The 21,561-nt window shown below is 51.2% G+C and overlaps 1 protein-coding gene across 3 annotated transcripts in view; it reads left to right on the top strand.

Moving 5' to 3' along the window:
- LOC144149905 (N-acetylated-alpha-linked acidic dipeptidase 2-like) overlaps positions 1–21,561 on the top strand; it is a 114,781-nt gene that overhangs the window by 63,498 nt on the left and 29,722 nt on the right. For 2 of the 3 annotated variants that reach the window (XM_077681630.1, XM_077681629.1), the window contains 5 exons: positions 1,738–1,940; positions 18,501–18,564; positions 18,650–18,714; positions 19,634–19,704; positions 21,209–21,299. In XM_077681630.1, coding sequence (XP_077537756.1) covers positions 1,738–1,940; positions 18,501–18,564; positions 18,650–18,714; positions 19,634–19,704; positions 21,209–21,299 — 494 coding nt within the window. The remainder of the gene's footprint in view (positions 1–1,737; positions 1,941–18,500; positions 18,565–18,649; positions 18,715–19,633; positions 19,705–21,208; positions 21,300–21,561) is intronic. The other variant, XM_077681631.1, reaches the window with a different exon arrangement.

The following is a 21,561-nucleotide window of genomic DNA, read 5'->3' on the forward strand; positions in this document are numbered from 1 at the left end:
CACTTTCGTGTTTGACCGGTTCCTATGGAAGAGGAAACAACCACATTTTTTGTAGATACAGTGTAGGCCGCCTATAACGTATGTCGTGGGAGCCGCAAAAATCTGCACTTATAAGTGGTACCGCACAATAAACAAAACATGCGCGAATCCAACCAAATATCTAGCTTTCAATCATTCTTTGTTTATCATCACCTAAACGAAGGCCGCTTAAAAATAGCACCGCGATCTTTATTTCCTTTTTTTCACATGAAATGCTACAGCAGGGATTACAAGCTTCTGCACGGTCTTACTGGGGTGCTTTGACACGCGCGCTCATTGAGGCACCCTCGGTCTTACAAACTGCGAGCGCGGCTTTAAATTCTTTGTGCTTGGGCTTTGAGGGAGCACGTCTACATTTCGTAGCGTCCATGAACAGACGCTGCGGTCGTGATAAGAACGCAAGCAGGATTTTCCTCTTTTTTTCCACCCCAGCCTACATTCGCCATGCCGAGGGCGGTTGCTTCTCAGCACAGGACACAGGTAGAGAAGACCTTCGGCATCGTGGCTCGCTATTTCTAGATGTTCAGAAAGGACAATGACGGTTGCTTAACTGCACAACGTTGTAATGGTACAGTGCCTAGAATATAGTAATAGAAATGACTTCCCGCGTGAGGAGGAGAGGGGGAGCTCGCTATCTTCTGAGAGCGTCAAGCAGGGGAATTGTAGTTACCACGTGCGTGCAAACGGAACATGCGAACTAAACGGTGCCTATTTTTGTCTGTTCCGTGTCGAAGTCAGAGAGCAGGGAGCGCGCACTGCGTGGGATGGCGCATTCTATCTATTTTCTTTTTTGTGGCCCTGAAACGACGCCCTAGCTGCACCGGCCGATCAGCGGAACCGCCGAAAAATGCACTATAAACGATATTGCGCTTCGGGCAAGCTCATTATATGCGGTAAGCGTATGCATCGACTACTACGGGAGGCCTATCGGTGGCCAGGAAAACCCGCACTATAAGCGGTTACGTTATCTATGGTCTACAGACTTCAAAGATCCCCAGGGGGTCAAAATTAATCCGGAGCCATCCACTACGGTGCATTAAACCATAAAATCAATCAACCAAGGTATCTGTTTAGAAGCTTGATTTGGTGGTCATTAAAACAAGTATGGTATTTGTTTGAGAAATTATTCCTGTATATACTCGACTCGCAGTTAAAGGGACGATATTTGCCTTCCTTGCGTTAACTGTTATCACGCTCACTGTCGCCCTGCAGTAGATGGCATGGAGCTGGTTACTGTAATGGGGATTGTGCCGTCATTACCTAGGTCTTTCCAAATATATATCACACCTCTGTATTTTGGCTGTTGTGGGCTGCGAATTGCTGTTATCAACTGGAACACGTGTATAACTCTGCCGTCTGGTTCATCTGACATGGGGACATTTTTGCACGGGCGCTCATGTAAAACTGTGAGGCGCTTCTTGACCGAGGTGTTCCTAGGCTTGTGAACCCACCATTTGAATTCCTCCTTGAAGTGATGTGTCCTTCAGACGCCTTTTATTGAACTTAACTCACCAAACCTGTTTTACTAAACAACGCTATACGTATGTTGAACATTGTTTCATCAAACGTTTCTCTGACGACGCGGTGATCGATTTTGCTTATTTTGCTGTAAATGATTTCCTTTGTTGTGAAGACTTGTGGCGCAAATGAAGTTAACTATCCTGGGTTTGCTTGAATGGGTCGGTCCTCTCTATGCAGACCGTTACAGCATCACGGGGGCACACCACGACGCCTGGGGCTTTGGCGCAGTGGATCCGTCTTCGGCTACGACTTCCCTCATTGAGCTGAGCCGGAGGCTGGGCGCTCAGCTGAAGGGCGGCTGGCGTCCTCGGCGCAGCATCGTGCTGGCTGCCTGGGCTGCCGAGGAGAGTTCCATCGGCGGCTCGAGCGAGTGGGTCGAGGTGCGCGCCTCTCCCTCGGGCGCAGCTCAGCCCGGCTGTGCGGGGAAACTTTGAACCAGAAGTGCGCTTGCAGTGATGGAAGCGCTGCGCTAACTGCGTAAAGAAAGAGTTGCTTGTCTTGACACAAGAGGTTAACACCAGTCTGTGCAGGGCAGGTGCTAACCCCTAAACATTTTATTCCTGTAGTCTAGCGTACACTTGCTGTTGCATTATTTAGAAGCTTGTCAATCACTGGTATGAAACTGTCTGCAGTCGGCACCTTCCATGTCAATGCAACATAACTGAATGTAAGGTAACCGAAACATAACATAACCAAAATTCGAGGTAACCGAAACGTTAACATGATTGAAACAACAGGTAACTAAAAATGACGAAGCTTAACTAAGTCACGCAAGGCTTGAACAATGGCAAAGCAGGAGGATTTCTTGTTATGTAAGCGCGGAAGGACACACCACCAGGCATTGCATTAGGTTTGAAATTATGAATTATGAAAATTGCGCTAAAAGGACAGACAGAGAAAGGACGACAGACAATGCGCAACTCACAACTATGTGAGTTGCGCATTGTCTGTCGTCCTTCCTCTGTCTGTCCTTTTAACGCAATTTTCGTAATTCATAGTGCACCAACTAGCCCAACAGCACATTTTTCTGAGGTTTGAAATTGTTTATATTTACACGTTCTGTCGTCACTTGTCACTATGGTATTCGTCATCGTGATATCCATCTATATGGTCATCTTCCTCATGCACGACTGGCGCGCCCGGATCGTTTTGTCCGCAGGCTTTCCCGTTTCTCCCAAAGCGGAACGCGTCACCACGCGCCACAACCGGCGGCAACCGGCTTCGCGAACTGGGTGTCTGTAGCACGAGCTGTCTTGCGCTCCCCCCTTGAGGCGCGGGCGCATGTGCACTGTTTCCGTAATATTTCTTTCAAGCACCTCGCGCGATTCTGGACGACACTGGGCGCTCCTCGTAAAGCAGGTACTCACGTGCACGGTAAATGGCAAGCGTAACTATGACCCAGAGTTTCCAGATGACGCCGCACACATTGTGGCCAGCAACAACAGCTCCACTGTTAAAAAGTAACGTAGCCGAATTTTAACATTACCAGAATGTAATGCAACCAAAACGCAACTTAAACCTAACTATAACCTAACATCATGGCAGTGTAATCGAAGCCAGAGTCCTTCAATGCTTTTAGCAGTCGCGAAAATTCAGTGCCAGTTTCATATAGATTGTATTCACTGAAACGTTGAGCAGGCCATTTATTTGCTCGGCAACACTTGAAACCGCCATGTTCGTATTGTTGTGTCTGCATGTTTCGCAGAGCTACTTGAAAACCTTGAAAATCCATCAATTTAAAAGCGTCGTTTTCAAGGCCTTGAAAATCCTGGAATTTTTTAGTAGTGGTCCTTGAAAACCCTTGACTTTACCGGTGACAATCATTGGCCCTGTCTCTCCACAGCAATCTTAAGGGTTTTTCGTGTCCTTAAACTGTTAACCAATGTAAAAAACATTGAACAATCTATTTTCAGTGTATTAATTGGGTAAAATTGCAACAAATTTAGCGGATTTTTTATACTATGAGGCAACATTCGGAGCAGGAACTTCTCCCATGTTGTGATACAAACCATTAGAATCCGGCTTCTGTTCTCCACCGTGCATCCTCCGTCTTGGCCAGTGGACGCTGCTTCATTTTGCTGCGCCTCGTGTTTGCTCGCGCGCACAATTATGCGCGCGGGGGTAGTTGTTGCTTCAATATCGCTCTTGGGCAAGGAAATAACCTTTCTTGATGGTGTATAATCGGGTTGAGACGGCATGTGTCAGGGTGAAGGTGTGGATTTTTTTATTTTTTTGTGGTATTTTATTTGTGTAATTTAGACTTTTCTTGGTTCCACATGTCTGCGTGATAGCAGCACATATGCGCGTGTAATCAACACAGTTTGTTAGTGCGCTGTGTGGCGTGTCTTCTGTCGTCCCGTCTTTGTAGCGCGAAGTTTATTCCCGGATGTTGACACAAGGGCACTCTAATGCGAGGTTGAGTACAAAAATTTAGGTGCGCTGGTAGTGCAGCAGCCATGTAGTGCACGTGAGGCTGCCTCCTGAGCCACGCCGTGCGCGCCCTCCCTAGTCAGCACAAGCGCTGGCAAGTCGCAAACGCCAAATCACTTGAGTTTGGTTTCCACACTGCAAAACGTTCGCCAAGAATAATGTTACAGTGTGTCAGCAGCCGCAGAACGAAATGTTGGTACATAGCCTCAAGCAGCGCGGTCATGTGCTAGCGCTCAGCTGAGTAGGAGAAGAGGTTCGTGCTGGGTCCAACGCGGGGCTCGCTTCCCTGTGTGAAATACGCCTTTGTTTCCACGTACTCCTCTCCGTGAAATCTTGGTGGAGGTTGCCCGACATCCCTTCCCTCTCGCCTAGGCTCCCCAATCCTCGAGGCTTCGGGACCCTTCATCACGTTACTCCGCAGCGGGCGTCATATTCACCCTGCCACCATGGCTCCGCCCAGCGAGTCGGCGACTCCGCTCGTCGTCGTTACTCAGCCCCGCGAGCCTGGTTTCTTCACCGGCACTGACAACGTCGACGTTGAAGATTGCATCAAGCACTACGAGCGGATCAACACCCACAACCGTTGGGACCCCACTTTCATGCTCGCCAACCTCCCTTACTGCTTCAGAGGCACAGCCCCCACGTGGTATGAGACGACTGAAGCCACGCTCACCAGCTGGGACGTTTGTAAAACCAAGCTTTTGGAAGAGTTTGGCATCCCTGTCGCCCGTCAGCTACGTGCAAAAAGTGAACTTGTCTCCCGTGCCCAAACGTCGACCGAGCCGTACGTCGCCTTCATCCACGACGTTCTGGCTCTCGGTCGTAAGGTCGATGCCAGCATGAACGTGCAGGACAAGGTCGGGCGTGTGCTCAGAGGAATAGCTGACGACGCCTTTCACTTGCTCATATGCAAGGACTGTACGACAGTCGATGCTATCCTGAAGGAATGCCGGCACTTCGAGCAAGCGAAGAGCCGGCGCATCACGCAGCAGTTCCAACGGCTGCCCAACACCGGTGCTGCTTCTTCTTACGACGCACCAGCCCCTCAGTCGTTTTCGCCCGCGCCTTCTTACCGCGACGCCCTTGAGCACACCGTCCGAAAAATAGTGCGCCGAGAACTTGAAGCGACTGCTCCTGCTGAAACTATGCCCCATGCCGTCGACAGCCCTGTTCCAGCCATTTCGCTCATTCAAGCTATCGTTCGTGACGAAATTACTAAATGGGCTTCCAGCCAGTCTGTGCGTCGGTTCTCCGCCGCAGTTACGCCCCATCCGGACCACGCAATGTGTACGGCCCTACGCGCTATCGAAACCCCGCTGAATGGGGAACGCCGGACGACAGGCCGATTTGTTTCACGTGCAGGCGTGCTGGGCACGTCGCTCGCTATACTGCCGGAACCGCTGATCCTCCAGGAGTACCTTTTGGGACGACTCCCGCCGCAACGATGGACACCGCCCAACCTACTATCGTTCGCAGCCCCAACTTGAGACCCAATTACCGGCAGATGCTTCACCGGAGAGTACAAACTCCCAACGCCGTCACCCGTCTCGCTCTCCGGAACCTCGTCGACTTTCGCCGTACACCCGCCGCGGTGGCTCAGTGGCTAAGACGTTGCGCTGCTGAGCACGAGGTCGCGGGTTCGATTCCCGGCCGCGGCGGCCGCTTTTCTGATGGAGGCGAAAAGCAAAAACGCTCGTGTGCACGAGATTTCGGCGCGCGTTAAAGATCCCCACGTGGTCAAAATTAATCCGGAGCCCTTCACTACGGCGCGCCTCATCGTCTGCGTTGCGTGGGCACAGTAAACCCTACAATCAATCAAATTTCCCCGCACCACGCTCGCCATTCATCTCCGGGAAACTAGCTGATGCAGCTCTCGGAGGTGACGCTGCATCAACGACCGACCACGCAAACCCTCTCTTGACGTTGCCGAATAAAGACAATTTGCTAGCAGTTGAAATTGATGGCGTACCTGTTGATGCCCTAATCGATACTGGTGCCCACAACTCCGTCATGGGTGCACAGCTGCGCTCTCGTCTCCGCAAGGCTCTCACCCCTGCCCTTTCGCGTGTTCGCGTTGCTGACGGAGGAACTTCGGCTGTCGCCGGCATTTGCACCGCCCGAGTGAGCATCGCTGACCACCCCGTCACTGTTATGTTCTTTGTTCTGGACAAATGCCCTCATGACGTCATTCTTGGCCGCAATTTCCTCTCAGACCATTCCGCATTAATCGACTGTTCGACGGGTCTCTTTGCCTTGAGCTCCCACTTTCCTCCAACGACCACGCCCCTCCTTCCCTCCGCTTACGCTCTGATGAGCACATTCGCCTGCCGTCTCAAGCCGCTACTTATGTCCCTCTCTTTTCAAGCATACCCTTCCCCGACGGAGACTGCCGTTGATGCGCCCGTCCTTGACGTTCTACTCGCCCGCCACGTCGCCCTTCCCCATCCTATTGTCTCCATACAGCAGAACCACGCCTCCTTACCTTTCCTGAACTTCGCATTCCACACCCAGCTTCTTCCTCGAGGAATTACTGTCGCTACTCTTTGTCCGATATCCGATTTCCATATTTCTGCTTTTACCGTAGACCCCATACCCCATTCGCCTGCTTCGCCCGCTACACCTGCGCCCACCACCAAATTCGACGCTATCATTAGCCCTGACCTTACCCTAAATCAGGTACACCTTCTTCATACACTCTTGGCTTCGTACAGTGACATTATTTGGTCGAACTAGCCTCGTGACTCATCGAATCGACACAGGTGACGCCATCCCCATCCACAGGCGCCCGTATCGGGTATCTCGCGCTGAACGGACGTCATCCAAGCCGAAGTTGACAAGATGCTCTCCAAGGATATTATCGAGCCTTCGTGCAGCCCCTGGGCCTCACCAGCGGTTCTGGTAAAAAATTCCCCCGTATTTCCCCGAGGGGGAGAATGTGAAAGTGCGAATGCACGGTTGTCGGCCCGCTTGCGGCGCTTGCGCTCGGCCCCCGCAGCCCACCGCCTCGCCGCCTTCTCTTCCATCTCTTCCATCGGGTTTGTAGTATCACGTGTACACCACGCAGTTATCAAGCCGCTATAACGCCGCTGAGTCGCCAACGCACGCCGCTGACGACGTAGTTTGAATGCGTTGAAGATATAAGGCGCGTCACTAACACTGATATCAGCGTGTGCACCGACAATGGGCGGTCTTCGTCTGGCGCTCCTCGTACGAGCCTATGAGACGCACAAATCTCTTTTGGGGACTAGATGCCGGCGGCCTAGGTCTGGTCCACGTGGAGATTAAGCTGACAGTCCAACGTTTTATATATTTCCGAGACCAGTCCGACCCTTTTCTCCGTGGAGCACTCCAGTCAATCGGCTCTGCCCACATATCAAAGTGGCAGGTCACAACTGTCCAACTGCACCATGGCGCGCGAGCCGCCCCTTTCTATAGAGAAATCGCTGGCGCCATCGCCCTACTGGAACAGCAGTTTTCATGGGACTACCTCCTAGCAGTTAAGCCCCGCCGGCTATACCGCGACCTTCTCGCAAAGCTCCTTCCCCCACCCCTGTACCGACAGCCACCAGTCGAGGCGGCTAAGCGGGGCGTACTAAAGCGAATCATGTGCCTGCCGATTCCGACTGGGACGAAAAACTTTTTCTGCCGTTTCCACTTCGGGGTGCTACCGGTGGGATCACGACAGGAAGAACGTGGCTTCTTTCTGCCGCGCGGTGCGGGCTGCTTCCTGTGCGGGAGGTTGGAGACGGCGGAGCATGTGTTCCTAGAATGCAACACTGCACGTTATTTCTGGGACGAGGTGCAGTGTTTTCTGGGCGTCCACTGGGACATTGACTGGGCAGGTCTCCGTTACCTGGACGTACCGATAGAACACTCGGAGCTGTGCGAATGCGTCATTACCCTTGGCCTACACGCACTGTGGCGTGCGCGAGTGGACGCGGTGGAGTGTACCCCCACCCCGAAGCCAGCGTGGAGGCATTTCGTCCACAAGATGGAGTGGACCGTCAGCGCGCTCGGGGCACCCGACTCAGACTCAGAACTAGGACAAGCCCTTGCGCGCTGCTGCCGTGCGACGGTAGCTTTTAAAACAAAGGAGCTGGAACGCTTTAAGTGGATATGAAGCCAGCAACAGGCTAGGCTGAAACGAAACACAACTCCCCCTTTTTCCTTTTTACCCGTAAATGTGATCTCTATAGCGTATGAGTGTGATTTCTATTGAACAGCGTAACACGCCAGTCAGGAAAGTGGCATCAACATTGTAACAAAGGCAGCAGCATGTATAGTAGTGTGTCTTCCCCAGTACATATTTGCCCTGTGCCTTGCCCTGTACATATTTATGATGTAAATAAACCTGGTTTTGTTTAAAAAAAAAAAAAAAAAAGTCGCCTCCGTGGCTTGGTCGGTAGAGCGTCGCGCTGCGGCCGCAAAGTCCTCGGATCGAAACCTGGCGCCGGATGCTGTTTCTTTTTTAAATATAGAGGAGCACTGCGGACGCCGACGCCGCCGCCGCCGCCGCCGGCGGTGGATGGTTTGGGGTCGCTTATAAAGTGCATTCGCACTTAAAAAGAAAGACGGCACCTGGCAATTCTGCGTTGATTACCGGCATCTTATCATATTACAAAAAAAGACGTCTACCCCCTGATTGACGATGCTCTCGACTCTTTACACGGTGCTAAATATTTCTCTGCTATTGACCTTCGATATGGCTACTGGCAGATAGCTGTTGATGAGATGGACCGAGAGAAGACCGCCGCTTTCGTCGCACCAGACGGCCATTACCAGTTCAAGGTAATGCCGTTCGGACTATGCTATGCTCCCGAAAGGTTCCAGCGAATGATGGACTCTCTTCTGCGCGGTTTCAAATGGTCAACATGTTTGTGCTACCTGGACGATGTAATAGTATTTTCACCCACTTCTGAAACGCATCTTCAGCATGCCTTTCGGACATCCTCATAATATTTCAAAGAGCCGGCCTCCAGCTGAACTAAAAAAAAATGTCGCTTTCCGTGCTAGGTCCAACGCGGTGCTCGCTTCCCTGTGTGAAATACACCTATGTTTTCACGTATTCCTATCTGTGACAATATTTTTGTATTTGTCCTTGAACAGGTAGCAAAACTTGAAGTAGCAATGAACTTTAGTAGTACACGCGAGCGACCTGTTCCATCACGATGCAGTTGCAATGGTCGGAATTCGTTCCGCTCTACCTAGTTGCGCAACAATTTCAGCTGTGTCTAGCGATAGGTAGATCGTATGGTGCTGCACGGAACAGTATTTGGCGTCGAGGCACCACTTTGCGTTCGGTGGGTCACAGTTTCGAACATCAAACAGCTCTTGCTGCTGTCACGTACTGTGCTCCACCGGGTGCCAGCGCAGCCAAGTGCCGTCATCTCGTGGAGCCCGACGTACCACAGCCGCTGTGGCACATAGGTACATGCAGTGCCGGATTAGGAAACTTTGGGGCCCGGAGCTACTGCGTCCTCGGGGCCCTAATGATGATGAAGATAATGATGTTGACGATAATGGTTCCGCTTTAATGTGCGAAAATTTTCGAAGCCCATGTTATGCTCTCTCATCAGCGATAAATTATACATAATTTTACGCTTCCCGGAAACTAATTTCTTGGCTTGATGTCTATAACGGATTTTATCAGGCGTAAAAGATAGTATGGTTTGATGGCCGGACCATCACAGATTCACAATTAATCGAAGCACCGTGTCGGCCTGCACACGCCATGGTACAGAAGAGTATTTTCTTACAAGAAGCATATTTTATTAAGCCTGTAAGGTTTTAGTTTTATTGTAAAGTTCTCCACCTGCATATATGGGAGGGCTCAAAGTCCGCGCAGGCAGCTGTCACTCCCAGACATCTGCCAAACAGTTACCCGCCACGACTTACGGGCCAAAATCCTGTAGGTTACCCGCGCAGACGAGAAAGCACGCGGCGGTTAGAACACGCACCGCCTTTGAAGGAAGGGGAGGTGGGGGGGGGGGCGGCTCAGACGTGTCGCACAACGCGACCTTCCTATCACAGCACGATTAGCACGAAGACGATAAGCAGGAAAATGTCGCTTTTTGGGCTGGGGACCGGTCCGCTTCCGTACGTGGGTTTGCGCATAGCCGTCGAACTTTCAGCGGTGATTAACTGTTGCGCAGCTGATCTGCCTTGCTAGTCGGCAAGCCTTTAGAGATTAACGGGACCCCTTTGGGTTGGAGAGCGACAGGTGAGCACGAGGGATGGCATCAGACAACAGTTTAATAGGGATAGAATGCCTCTGCTCACCCCCGCGCTGCTGCTCCCGTCGGCGCCGCGCAACAGTTCCAGCAGTCAGTAGTTCGTTGTCGATCGGTCGGGTCGTTGTTCGGTCGTAACTGGCAGTGGAAACACGCTGAAGCTTCTCGTCTATTGTAGATTTGGGGTCTACGACGGAGGCGAGTATGGGTGGACCTCTTGTTTTCGAGTCCTCAACACGTCTGCAACGTCCACTGTTTTCCCGCGCTCCCTTAGGGGGTTCCTCTCCTCCTGAAATGAAATCGAGGCTTCGACGGACGCCCGTCTGATCGGGAAGGACATGGAAGTACATAATAAAGAATACGCCGACCACAAGAGAAAATAAAACAATGACGTTTCGGCACCCCGAACAGGAGCCTTGTTCACACTAAAAGCGTAGACAGAAAGCTAAGAGTTTAAGTAGGATGAAACACGTGACCTAAACACCTTGCGTAGGCGGGGGGAAGATTGTCGTCAGTGCGGTTCAGAGTGTTTTTGTTCGTCTGTATCATTATAGATACAGCCTAGAGGCGAAGTCCTTCTCGGTGGCGACAACACGTGCCTTGCCCTAGTCTATCTCGTGGTTTGACGATAGTGCATGTTCCGCGAGGGCATTAGTGGACACTTTTTCTTTCTTTACGTCATTACAGTGCTCTTTTAACCGTCTTTCGAAATTTCCAGATTCCCCTATGTACAATCTATCACAGTTCGCGCATGGCACTTCGTATACAACGCCGGGAAATCGTTCTTTTGGTAATCTATCTTTCACTTTCACAAGAGGGTCCTTTAGCTTCTGGTTAGGAACGTGGGCAACGTGCGCGTCATACGTCCTCAGGACTCGGGCCAAAGTCTCACTCACTCCCGGCACGTACGGAATGCTGCATCTTTTTGAGCATCTTTGTGAGGCTGCAGAGGCGCGATCCAACTTCTTTTCCACCGAAGTCACGAAGGAATCCGAGTAGCCGCTTGCAGACAGGTCGCGACGTACACGTTGGACATCAGCCGAGCGGTCGGCAGCCGTGGAGCAGATAGTGCGAGAATGTTGCATTAAAGAAGACACCACGGACCTCTTGTGCGCTGCAGGGTGCACTGACTTGAAGTTCAAGTATCATCCCGTGTGCGTGCTTTTTCTAAAAACAGTGAAAGATAGTTTAGTACCATCGCGTTTGATTAGAAGGTCCAGGAAGGGCAATTCCCCGTTGTTTTCTTTTTCCACTGTGAACTGAGTCGAATCTTCAATGCAGTTTAAGTGATGCGCAAATGAGTCCAAATCTTCTTTCTCAATTATGCAAACGCAGTCGTCAACGTAGCGGAAGAAAATCTTCGGGGCTGGAGAGAAGAACGAAAGCGCTCGTCGTTCTACAGACTTCATTGTCAAACTGGCGGCTATTACCCAAATTGAAGCCCCCATGGCTGTACCGTGAACTTGTTTGTAGAAAACACCCTTAAACACGAAGTACGTGTTCGATAAACAGAAGAATAAAAGCCTCACAAGGTCTGGCACGTAAGGTCCGGCACGAGATAGACTGGGGCAAGGCACGCGTTGTCGCCACCGAGAAGGACTTCGCCTCTAGGCTGTATCTTGAATCTATAATGATACAGACGAACAAAAACACTCTGAACCACACTGATAGCAATCTTCCCCCCGCCTACGCAACTCTTAGCATTCTGTCTATGCTTTTAGTGTGACCAAGGCTCCCGTTCGGAGTGCCGAAACGTCATTGTCTTATTTTCTCTTGTGGTCGGCGTATTCTTTATTATGTACTTCCATGTCCTTCCCGATCAGACGGGCGTCCGTCGAAGCCTCGATTTCATCAACCTCCGCTGGGCGTACGGCCACTCTTTCGTTACAGAAGTCCGCCGGTACGTCTCCTTGACCTGCCGCCTGTCGTCCTTCCCGGGACACCTCGATTTCAACTTGACCTGCAAAGCCCGTGGCCTCATCCCCCATTCTCTACGCCTGCCTAGGCTGGTTCCCACACAGGCTGGATTTCTTGCGGTCGAAAAAGCGGAATGTTGCCTTCCACGAGCAAGGATCCTTGACTGTCGAGAGAAGATTAGGTCTTTGAAGAATGAAGCATTCTTTCCACGTCGCCGTCTGGAGCATCACTGTGGCGTAGACTTCCCAAGCGTGCAGCTACACGCTAACTACAAGGCAAGGGTGCAGTCAGGTCAAAGCGAGTTCTCACAAACAAACAAGTTGGAGTCAATGATGGCTCGTCAGAAAAGAAGCACCCGCCCTGAAAGTGCAAATGCCACGGTCCATAATCTTTCCAGCTACAGCCCGAATCGTGCGGAACTGGACGTCTTGCATTTAGGCCTCAACTTTATGTTGGCCCTGCATCAGATGTTAAGAAAGTGGTCTGTGCTGTAGAAAGGGCTGTCACCCGTGTGGAACCGTCCCGCCGTGACGAAGCCCGCACCCGGGCAATAGGTGTTCTTTCCAAACTGCGTACCCGTACTCGGGAATCTCCCCTTACGTCTAACCAACGCAGAGCCATCACGACCCTCCGTGATAATACGGACATCGCTGCGCTACCTGCAAATGAAGGCAACGCGACTGTCATAATGAACAGGAGCGACTACAACGATAAAGTGCACGCGTTGCTTTCTGACGGAGACACGTATACTCGCCTTGACAAAGACCCGACGTCGAAACTACAAAGGTATCTGCAGAAGCTACTTGCTGACGTTTTCCGAGTCATCCCAGCGCTACATAAGCCACTTTACTACAAGCTCTTATGCCACAACGGATCAGCCCCGGCTCTTTACGGCGTTCCCAAAATTCACAAGCCCGGTACTCCGTCACGACCCATCGTGGATTTCACCCGGTCCCCCCTCTACAGGCTTTCTGGCTACTTGCATTGTTTTATGTCCCTTCTGGTCGGTCAGAGTCCCACTCACGTCCAGAATTCAAGCCATTTCATAAAAAAAAAGCCAAGGACCTCTCGCTGGACGATAGTGAAATCATGGTGTCGTTCGATGTGGTGTCCCTCTTTACCAGTGTGCCAATTGACTTGGCAGTGCAAGTATGCCAAGACGCACTGGATTCTGACCCCACCCTCCCGGAAAGAACGCCCATTGACGTGCCGGACCTTGTGAGGCTTTTATTCTTCTGTTTAACGAACACGTACTTCGTGTTTAAGGGTGTTTTTACAAGCAAGTTCACGGTACAGCCATGGGGGCTTCCAATTGGACAATGGAGTCTGTAGAACGACGAGCGCTTTCGTTCTTCTCTCCAGCCCCGAAGATTTTCTTTCGCTACGTTGACGACTGTTTTTGCATAATTGAGAAAGAAGATTTGGACTCATTTGCGCATCACTTAAACTGCATTGAAGATTCGATTCAGTTCACAGTGGAAAAAGAAAACAACGGGGAATTGCCCTTCCTGGACCTTCTAATCAAACGCGATGGTACTAAACTATCTTTCACTGTTTTTAGAAAAAGCACGCACACGGGACGATACTAGAACTTCAAGTCAGTGCACCCTGCAGCGCACAAGAGGTCCGTGATGTCTTCTTTAATGCAACGTTCTCGCACTATCTGCTCCACGGCTGCCGACCGCTCGGCTGATGTCCAACGTGTACGCCGCGACCTGTCTGCAAGCGGCTACTCGGATTCCTTCGTGACTTCGGTGGAAAAGAAGTTGGATCGCGCCCCTGCAGCCTCAGAAAGATGCTCAAAAAGATGCAGCATTCCGTACGTGCCGGGAGTGAGTGAGACTTTGGCCCGAGTCCTGCGGACGTATGACGTGCACGTTGCCCACGTTCCTACCCAGAAGCTAAAGGACGCTCTTGTGAAAGTGAAAGATAGTTTACCAAAAGAACGATTTCCCGGCGTTGTATACGAAGTGCCATGCGCGAACTGTGATAGATTCTACATAGGGGAATCTGGAAATTTCGAAAGACGGTTGAAAGAGCATTGTAATGACGTAAAGAAAGGAAAAGTGTCCACTAATAACCTCGCGGAACATGCACAATCGTCAAACCACGAGATAGACTGGGGCAAGTCACGTGTTGTCGCCACCGAGAAGGACTTCGCCTCGAGGTTGTGTCTTGAATCTATAATGATACAGACTAACAAAAACACTCTGCACCGCACTGACGGCAATCTTCCCACCGCCTACGCAAGGTGTTTAGGTCACGTGCTTCATCCTACTTAAACTCTTAGCTTTCTGTCTATGCTTTTAGTGTGAACAAGGCTCCCGTTCGGGGTGCCGAAACGTCATTGTTTTATTTTCTCTTGTGGTCGGCGTATTCTTTATTATGCACTTCCTTCCTCTCCTCCTGCCGCCGCGCCCAAGCGGGACCAGATCTGTGAGCCGCCCTTTGGTCCGTGCCGTCCTCCGGCTCATCACAAGCCCCGGATACATGGACCCGACGAGGGAGGGTCGCGTGGACTGTCAGGTTCAGCTAACTCGACCCCTCACGCGTATATAGCCCCGTTTACATTGACCCGACGAGGGCGCGTTGAGTTGAAATAAACAGGTTTTTTGGACTCGACACCCCCATGTATAAGCGGACGAGGTGCGTCAGAGAGCCGTCGCGGCGAGTCCAGTCAACTCGGAGCAAGGGGTGGGTTAGCTCGCTCGTCGGGCTGAGTCGGCGGGCCGCGGGCAGCAGAATACCGTATTTGCGCGGTTCTAACGCGCCCCCAATCGTAACGCGCGGGTAACTTCGCGCAGGAAAATTCGAAAAAAAAATGTGACACTGACGGTACTGCGCAGATGGAAAAGACATGACACCACGTACCTGGAAGAGGGAGATTTTATTTGGCGTATGCAGCTCTGGAAGCCAAAAATGAATTGTGCTTCACAAGGTTCCTTATCCAGCTGCTGCTGGAAATAAAGTTATAGCGATGAACACTGAAGCTGCTTGCGATTTCAAGTGCCCTGATCTTCATAATTCTAAGCGTTAGGGGCTAAGCAGAAGCACAAAAAAATGTGCAACAGCTGACCAGGGTATGTGGCATGCCATTGAGGAATCAGTGCGCCGAAATTCACTGACGTGGTGTTAACGGATTGTTTTTATTGGATTTAGTTGGATTTTGCGGGTATTTCGTGTCCGTTGCGCATGGCAATGCTGCTGGCCGCTTTAAAGCCTATTTCGGTTTTGAGCCCGATTGTAACGCGCACACAAATATTAAGCTACCTTTTAGCAAAAGAGGGTGCGCGTTAGAATCGTGAAAATACGGTAGCCCCTTTTCCGTGAACCCCGCCGCTCCCCTCACCTCGATTCTTTAGACGGGGTTCATATAAACTCGGACGCGTCGAGGTAAGCTGAACCCGCCACTCAACTCACCCCGACCCGTCGCGTCCATGTACACGATTTTTACGATTCTAGCGTGCGCCTTCTTTTGCTAAAATCTAGCCTTAAAATTTGTGTGCACGTTACAATCGAGCTCAAAAGTGAAACAGGTTTTAAATCGGCCAGCGACAATATCACAGGCACGAGGTCCTCCCAAACTCTAACTCAATCCAAATAAAAAATCCGTCAATATCACGTGAGTGAATTTCGGTGCACTCATTCCTAAATGACATACCTTGGTCAGCGGTTACACATGTTTCTACTATTGCAATTAGCCCGTCACACGTAGAATTATCAAGGTCAAGACACTTGAAATCGCGAACAGCTTCAATGTTTCCCACTATAGTTTTATTCCCTGCCGGAGCTGGATAAGCAAGTTTACGAAGCACAATTTATTTTTGGCTGCCACAGTTGCACACGCAAAATGAAATGTCCTTCTTCTAGGTAAGTAGTTAATGCATTTTACACCTGCGCGGTAAAGCCGACGTCGAATTATTTTTTCGGATTTTCTTGCGTGAACCTACCCGCGTGGTACAATCGGTGAGGCGTTATAATCGTATAAATACGGCATTCAGCTCCCCACGGCCCGCCGGCTCAGCCCGACGAGCGCGTCAACCCACCCCCTGCCTGCGAGTCGAACGGACTCGCCCCGACGGCTTTTCGACTCACCGCGTCCGCTTATACATGAGTGCGTCGAGTCCAAAAAACCTGTTTATTTCGACTCAACGCGCCCTCGTCGGATCAATGTAAACGGGGCTACAAAGCGAAAAGCGCCCACGGGGACAAACAGCGTACCGTCCCCGAGTATCGGCGGAGGTCCGTTTTCAAGACGGCATCGAAGGGGCCTGGCCGCACGCAGGATGCGCTTTTAGTGGACACAGCTTTCGTCATCCCGAAAGGAAACAGACCTTGTTTCTTTGTTTGGCGTACACGCCTGAGCTACCGCCTAGGCCTGCTGATTCGCCAGCTCGAAGCGAGCCGCTAGGGTCGGGCTGGCCCGCCGGCGTTTGCGTGCACACGGATTGGCGCCTAGAGAATTACGCTACGAATGGAGCCGCGCGGACATGTAGCTTCCGCAACGGTTGTTGCTCAGCCTGCGGAGGCTACAGCACAGAGGCGCGGGCTGCAGCCGAACGACCCCGCGAGTGGCCTACACAACCTTTGAACATTTAAATAACCATATATGCGCGCGCATATATGGTTATTTTTTAGCTGAATGCTCAGAGCGCTGACCATTCAGCGAGAAATGTCGAGTCGATATCAATCACGCTTATGCGATTCAACTAATCCACTAGCTTTATTTGAACGGGTCCTCATCGTAACGAACTTCCTTGTCAAGCGCGATACATTGAAATTTCTGGCAGAAACTGTGCATGAGCCCGTAGGGCAGTGCTTAAGTTGTCAATATTTACAGATAACGTCCCTCATGCTTAAACAATTTACAATATTCTTCAGACACTATTTCATTATTCGCATGCCTGACCTTTTCTAATACCGAAAAGTGCGCGCGCGGAAACGGCCGCGCACTTAGAAATACCGAAAAGACTACCGGAACGACCTGTGCCGAAAAAGACCGGATCCGAGCTCGGGGCCTTTTTTATGTGGCTTCTTAGGCCCCGTCAAGCTGTGTACCCACGACTTTTGGTCCAAGACGTCTTCTCATAAACCTTGGGAAAACAAGGAAGAGGAGTAGGAATAACTAAATTACATTGAAATGGACTCGAAGGTTGTCAACCATAACGTGAGGGGCCCCCCAATCCTCCCCACCTGTTACGAGTTAGTCAGCTTCGGTGTGAATGTGAGGCTGAAGCCCCTACTTTCAACTTTCAATGCGGGCAGCGAGCACTCGAGATACACTTTTTTCATATGATCGAGCGGAGCCTCTGACGTGCCCCCCCCCCCCTCGCTAATCCAGCCCTGGGTACATGGCTGCACACATGCAGGGTTGCCCGCATGCATGCCACCCCCCCCCCCCCCCCAGTGAATGCAACCTGTACGTTTGATTCTGAAACCTTTTTGTTGCATTTCCAACCCTGCTGTCGGGCTTTTAAATGCAGAGCATTTCAGTAACTCACGATGTCACCCGCGTTGGCGTCCGTAGTCCGCACGCTCACTGCGCATGCGCGTCGAGTCGAGGCGATAGTGAACACTCTCTCGCGAGGGGCATTGGATTGGATTCGAACACTCTCTCGCGAGGGGCATTGGATTGGATTCGATTGGATTGGCTTGGATTGGATTGGCTTGGCTTGGATTGGATTGGATTAAAGTGGATTGTGTTGGATTGTGTTGCGTCATAGCCGCGGCACGTTGCGTCATAGCCGCGGCACGTTGCGTCATAGCCGCGGCAGACGCGCTGGGGCCGGCGCATGTGCAGTACTCTCTCTTCCGCGGTTTCCTCTCCTTCGGGCGCGCTGCGCATATAACCAGTGTGCCGTTCTCCGGCGAAGCAACATCCGCGCTAGGCTCAAACCCCTAGAGTCCACGCCGCAGTCGTCGACTGGGACCAGCTTACGCAGTCCCCTCACCGTATATAAGCGGCGGAGCGCGCGTTCGGAATTCAGTCAAGGGCGTCTTTGCTTGGCTTTCGCTTGACGTGACGCTTTGCTTGACTCGAGTAGATGCGACGCATTTACTCGAGTTCCCCCCGTGGGAAGATGCGGGCGGCTTTTTTGGAAGCTCGCAAATAGTTGGAAGATTGTCACACCAGAGTTGCCATATCGCTATACTGAGCTTCGAATATAAGGTCGGTTATGACTTTAATTAGGACTACATAATTTGGAGAAAACCTCGGCTTCCATTCAATTCGATCTGATACTTTGACGAGTCCGCTAACAATGCTTCCAGCTCGACGACACTGCAGCTCCACGTGCACCTGCTCCACCCGGTTAATTTCTCCCCAGGGACTGCAGTTGTTATTGTCGTCCGTTCTTGTTGCAGGACAAGTTGCTGCTGCTGGACAGAGGGGGCGTAGGCTACGTGAACGTGGACAACTGCGTGTCCGGTCAGTGAGACAGCCTCATTTGGGACGGCCCCGAGGTGTGGTGTGCGAGAACCAGTGTCCCACCCGTGTCCCCTTGTCCTTGCAGGGATCATGTTCTTCGCCTACGCCTCGCCCGTGCTCAACTGGTTTCTCGGGAACGCCACCAAACTGGTGGGTGGGCCTCTCCTAGAAAGCAGAGCTGCGTTGCATAGCCAAGGGGGAGAAGCTGAGTGCGCTGCAAAAGCTTTTCTGGCCCCACTGACCCCACTAATGCCTTGCTTTGAAACAGACGTACTGCTGTCGAGGCAAGTGTTCTGAGCGAATGGCAGCTTGGTTTTGGCCTGTGAAGAAGAATTGGCTGAATATCTGCTCACTTTGTTGCAAAGACGATGGTGGTGTTCCGCCTCTGCCGTGCAAATCCTTTTCGCCCCCCCCCCCCCCCCCCCGGCACGCTCTTCCCCTCCAGCTCCCGCCACGATGGTGGAGGTTGGCTGCAGTCAGCCCAATTTTCCCGTGTTCCACGGCTCACGTGGCATCTTCTGGAACCTTTGTTACTGTGGGGCTTCTTGGAATGCCACCACAAGGAATTAGCCACGGGCATGAGTGCTTTTTGCTTTTTTGGGTCAAAGCACTGTTTTCAACGGGTAACTTTTAATTTCCTATCGCAAAAACCAAGCAGCCATGTATTTTTAATTAAACAAACATCGCAAGTACCGCTTGCGTATTGATTGATGGGTTTTTCTAATTATGCCTAACGTTTTCTTGTTGCTCAAGGGGGTTGACAAGCATAACGTGTTTCCAGATTTCGTGGTTTGGAAAAGCTTTGCCTCGTTCAAGTATTCTTTTAACTCGTGGCTGGGTGGCTAAATCGAGGGGCAGACTGACAGACAGACCTAACGTTTTGGGTTTGAATAGTCCAAGAAAGAATACCATCTTTAAAAAGTAACGGGACCACATGACCTACGAGCTGTTATCGTCTGACCACCCCCTGAATGTTAACGATCGAGTCGGTCGGCCTGCATGTGTGGCACCCAGAGCGGGGCCTCCTTGGAACGGGGGGACGGCCAGCTGAGCCGGGCTCTGTATGCAGGTCCCCTTCAACAGGACGCAGACGCTGTACGACTACTGGCTGGGGTACGAGAAGGTCGTCCAGAACCTCACGTGAGCACCGCCCACAAGCATGCACGTGCTCTAACTGCACCCCTTTATTGCTACCATGAGTGAATGAACGTGTGTATAAACTAGGGGGCGTTTACTTTTGGGTGCACCGATTGTGTGTCTGTAGTTGTTGCTGATGCCGCTGTCAACACGAATGGTGCCAAAACGGCCGTCGCGTTAAACAGAAAGCAAATATATAAGAAATTGTTTGGGTTCGCGTGGGATATGAACCTGTGTCACCCACCAGACCCACAGCCAAGTACGCTAACCACAGCACTCCTATCCGGGCACCATGCCAGAATGGGACACGAATGAGCCCGGTGCGTGTCACACGGCCGGTGACTGTGACGGCACGTGATTACGATGGGTGCTCGCTCAGGCGAGCTCGCACTGAGGGGGGGAAGCGGCCCCGTGAATTGCGCCCAGTCTGCCCGTTGGAGTGCTAAGCGTCAAAAGATGAAGACTGAAATTAAAGCGAAGAAAGAGATGCAAACACGATGCAGCTGTGGACAAGTCTGATAATTGTTGTCTTTCACTTTCACACCACATAAGCGGACTTGAGGGCCTGAAGAAATTTTTTAGAGTTTATGCGTACCGTTTTCTGCGTGTGCTTCCAAGGAGCACAATGACACAATGATGTGCAATTGGCATAATTAATGACACTCTGTCTTATTTTTTATCGCTTGTTTTAGATATCGTGACTGTATCTGGAAATCGCAGCCAAATAACTCATACAGCTGACCCATTACAAAATATGATTTTTTAAATTACCAAAGGAATCACCCATTTTGGGTGTTTCTTCTTTTCCAGTGATGGGCTTGTCTGTGTGTAAACGTTTCTTGATTGGCTATACTTGTCTCAAATGCATGCACATAGTTTCCTCAAAAGCGGCCTTCTTCTGTGGTGCTTCAACTGCACTGAGACGCGTGTCATTCCAATTTGGCATTTCTGGTTCATTGAGCAGCCACTTGAAGATTAGTCCTCGTCATGCGACAACTATGAGTGCTGAATGCAACCTGAACGCAACAGGCACAACACATAAGGGGAGGCTGACACGGGGAAAATATAGTGTACGATGCTTTTCCAGCGAAAGCTTAAGTGCAGCCAAAATGGGGATGCAAACACTTGGAACTGGTGCCCGTATGCCTTCTGAGATTCCTGTGCAAGGAAAGCCATTAAGCTGACTCCACTTCTTGGTCAATTTCGCCCCAAATTGTGTTATGCGTCGGCAACGTGATATTTCCAGCCAGCAGCGTTGGATAGCTTGTACTGCATTCCCTGTGCACTTTGCATTGGGAGTGGAAGCCTATGAGTGAGGCCTTCTTCCTATGGTGTATGATGATGATGATGATGATGATGATGATGATGATGATTTCGCCGTGCCTGGCTGGAAACTCGCCCCACTTTCCTAGCTACATTCCAAAATGCAGGTGTCGAGAGGGCTCATTGAGGCGAGGTGTGCGGGGTACACGGCCATATGGTAGCGTGTGGGTGTGCAACATTGCAGGGTGTACCTGACCCACGGGGGAATGGACAACACGGCCTTCAACTTTCTGGCTGGCGTCCCTTCGGCCATCTTCACATTCCGGCCCGACAAGGTGAGCCTATCGAGGGTTGGCGCGCTTCCTCGGTGCACGTTCTCGTTTTCTCACTGCGGCGGGGGGAAAGAAGCGGTGGGAGCTTCCAGTGGGAGTGCTGGGTTGGTATAACCGTGGCCGCTCAAAAGAGGGCCACTCACTCTGCTCCATTAGAGCCCCGAAAGGAGTTTCTTTAACTGAGAAGAAAAATGAGAGGGCTGAAGAACTTCCACATTTCACACCGCTACTAGGACGTGTTATGGGCAGCAGTGACGTTGTTTGG

The sequence above is a fragment of the Haemaphysalis longicornis genome, unplaced genomic scaffold (genome assembly GCF_048455015.1).
Source record: "Haemaphysalis longicornis isolate Haplotype H1 unplaced genomic scaffold, Haemaphysalis longicornis Haplotype H1 scaffold_8, whole genome shotgun sequence".
Classification (NCBI taxonomy): Eukaryota; Metazoa; Arthropoda; class Arachnida; order Ixodida; family Ixodidae; genus Haemaphysalis; species Haemaphysalis longicornis.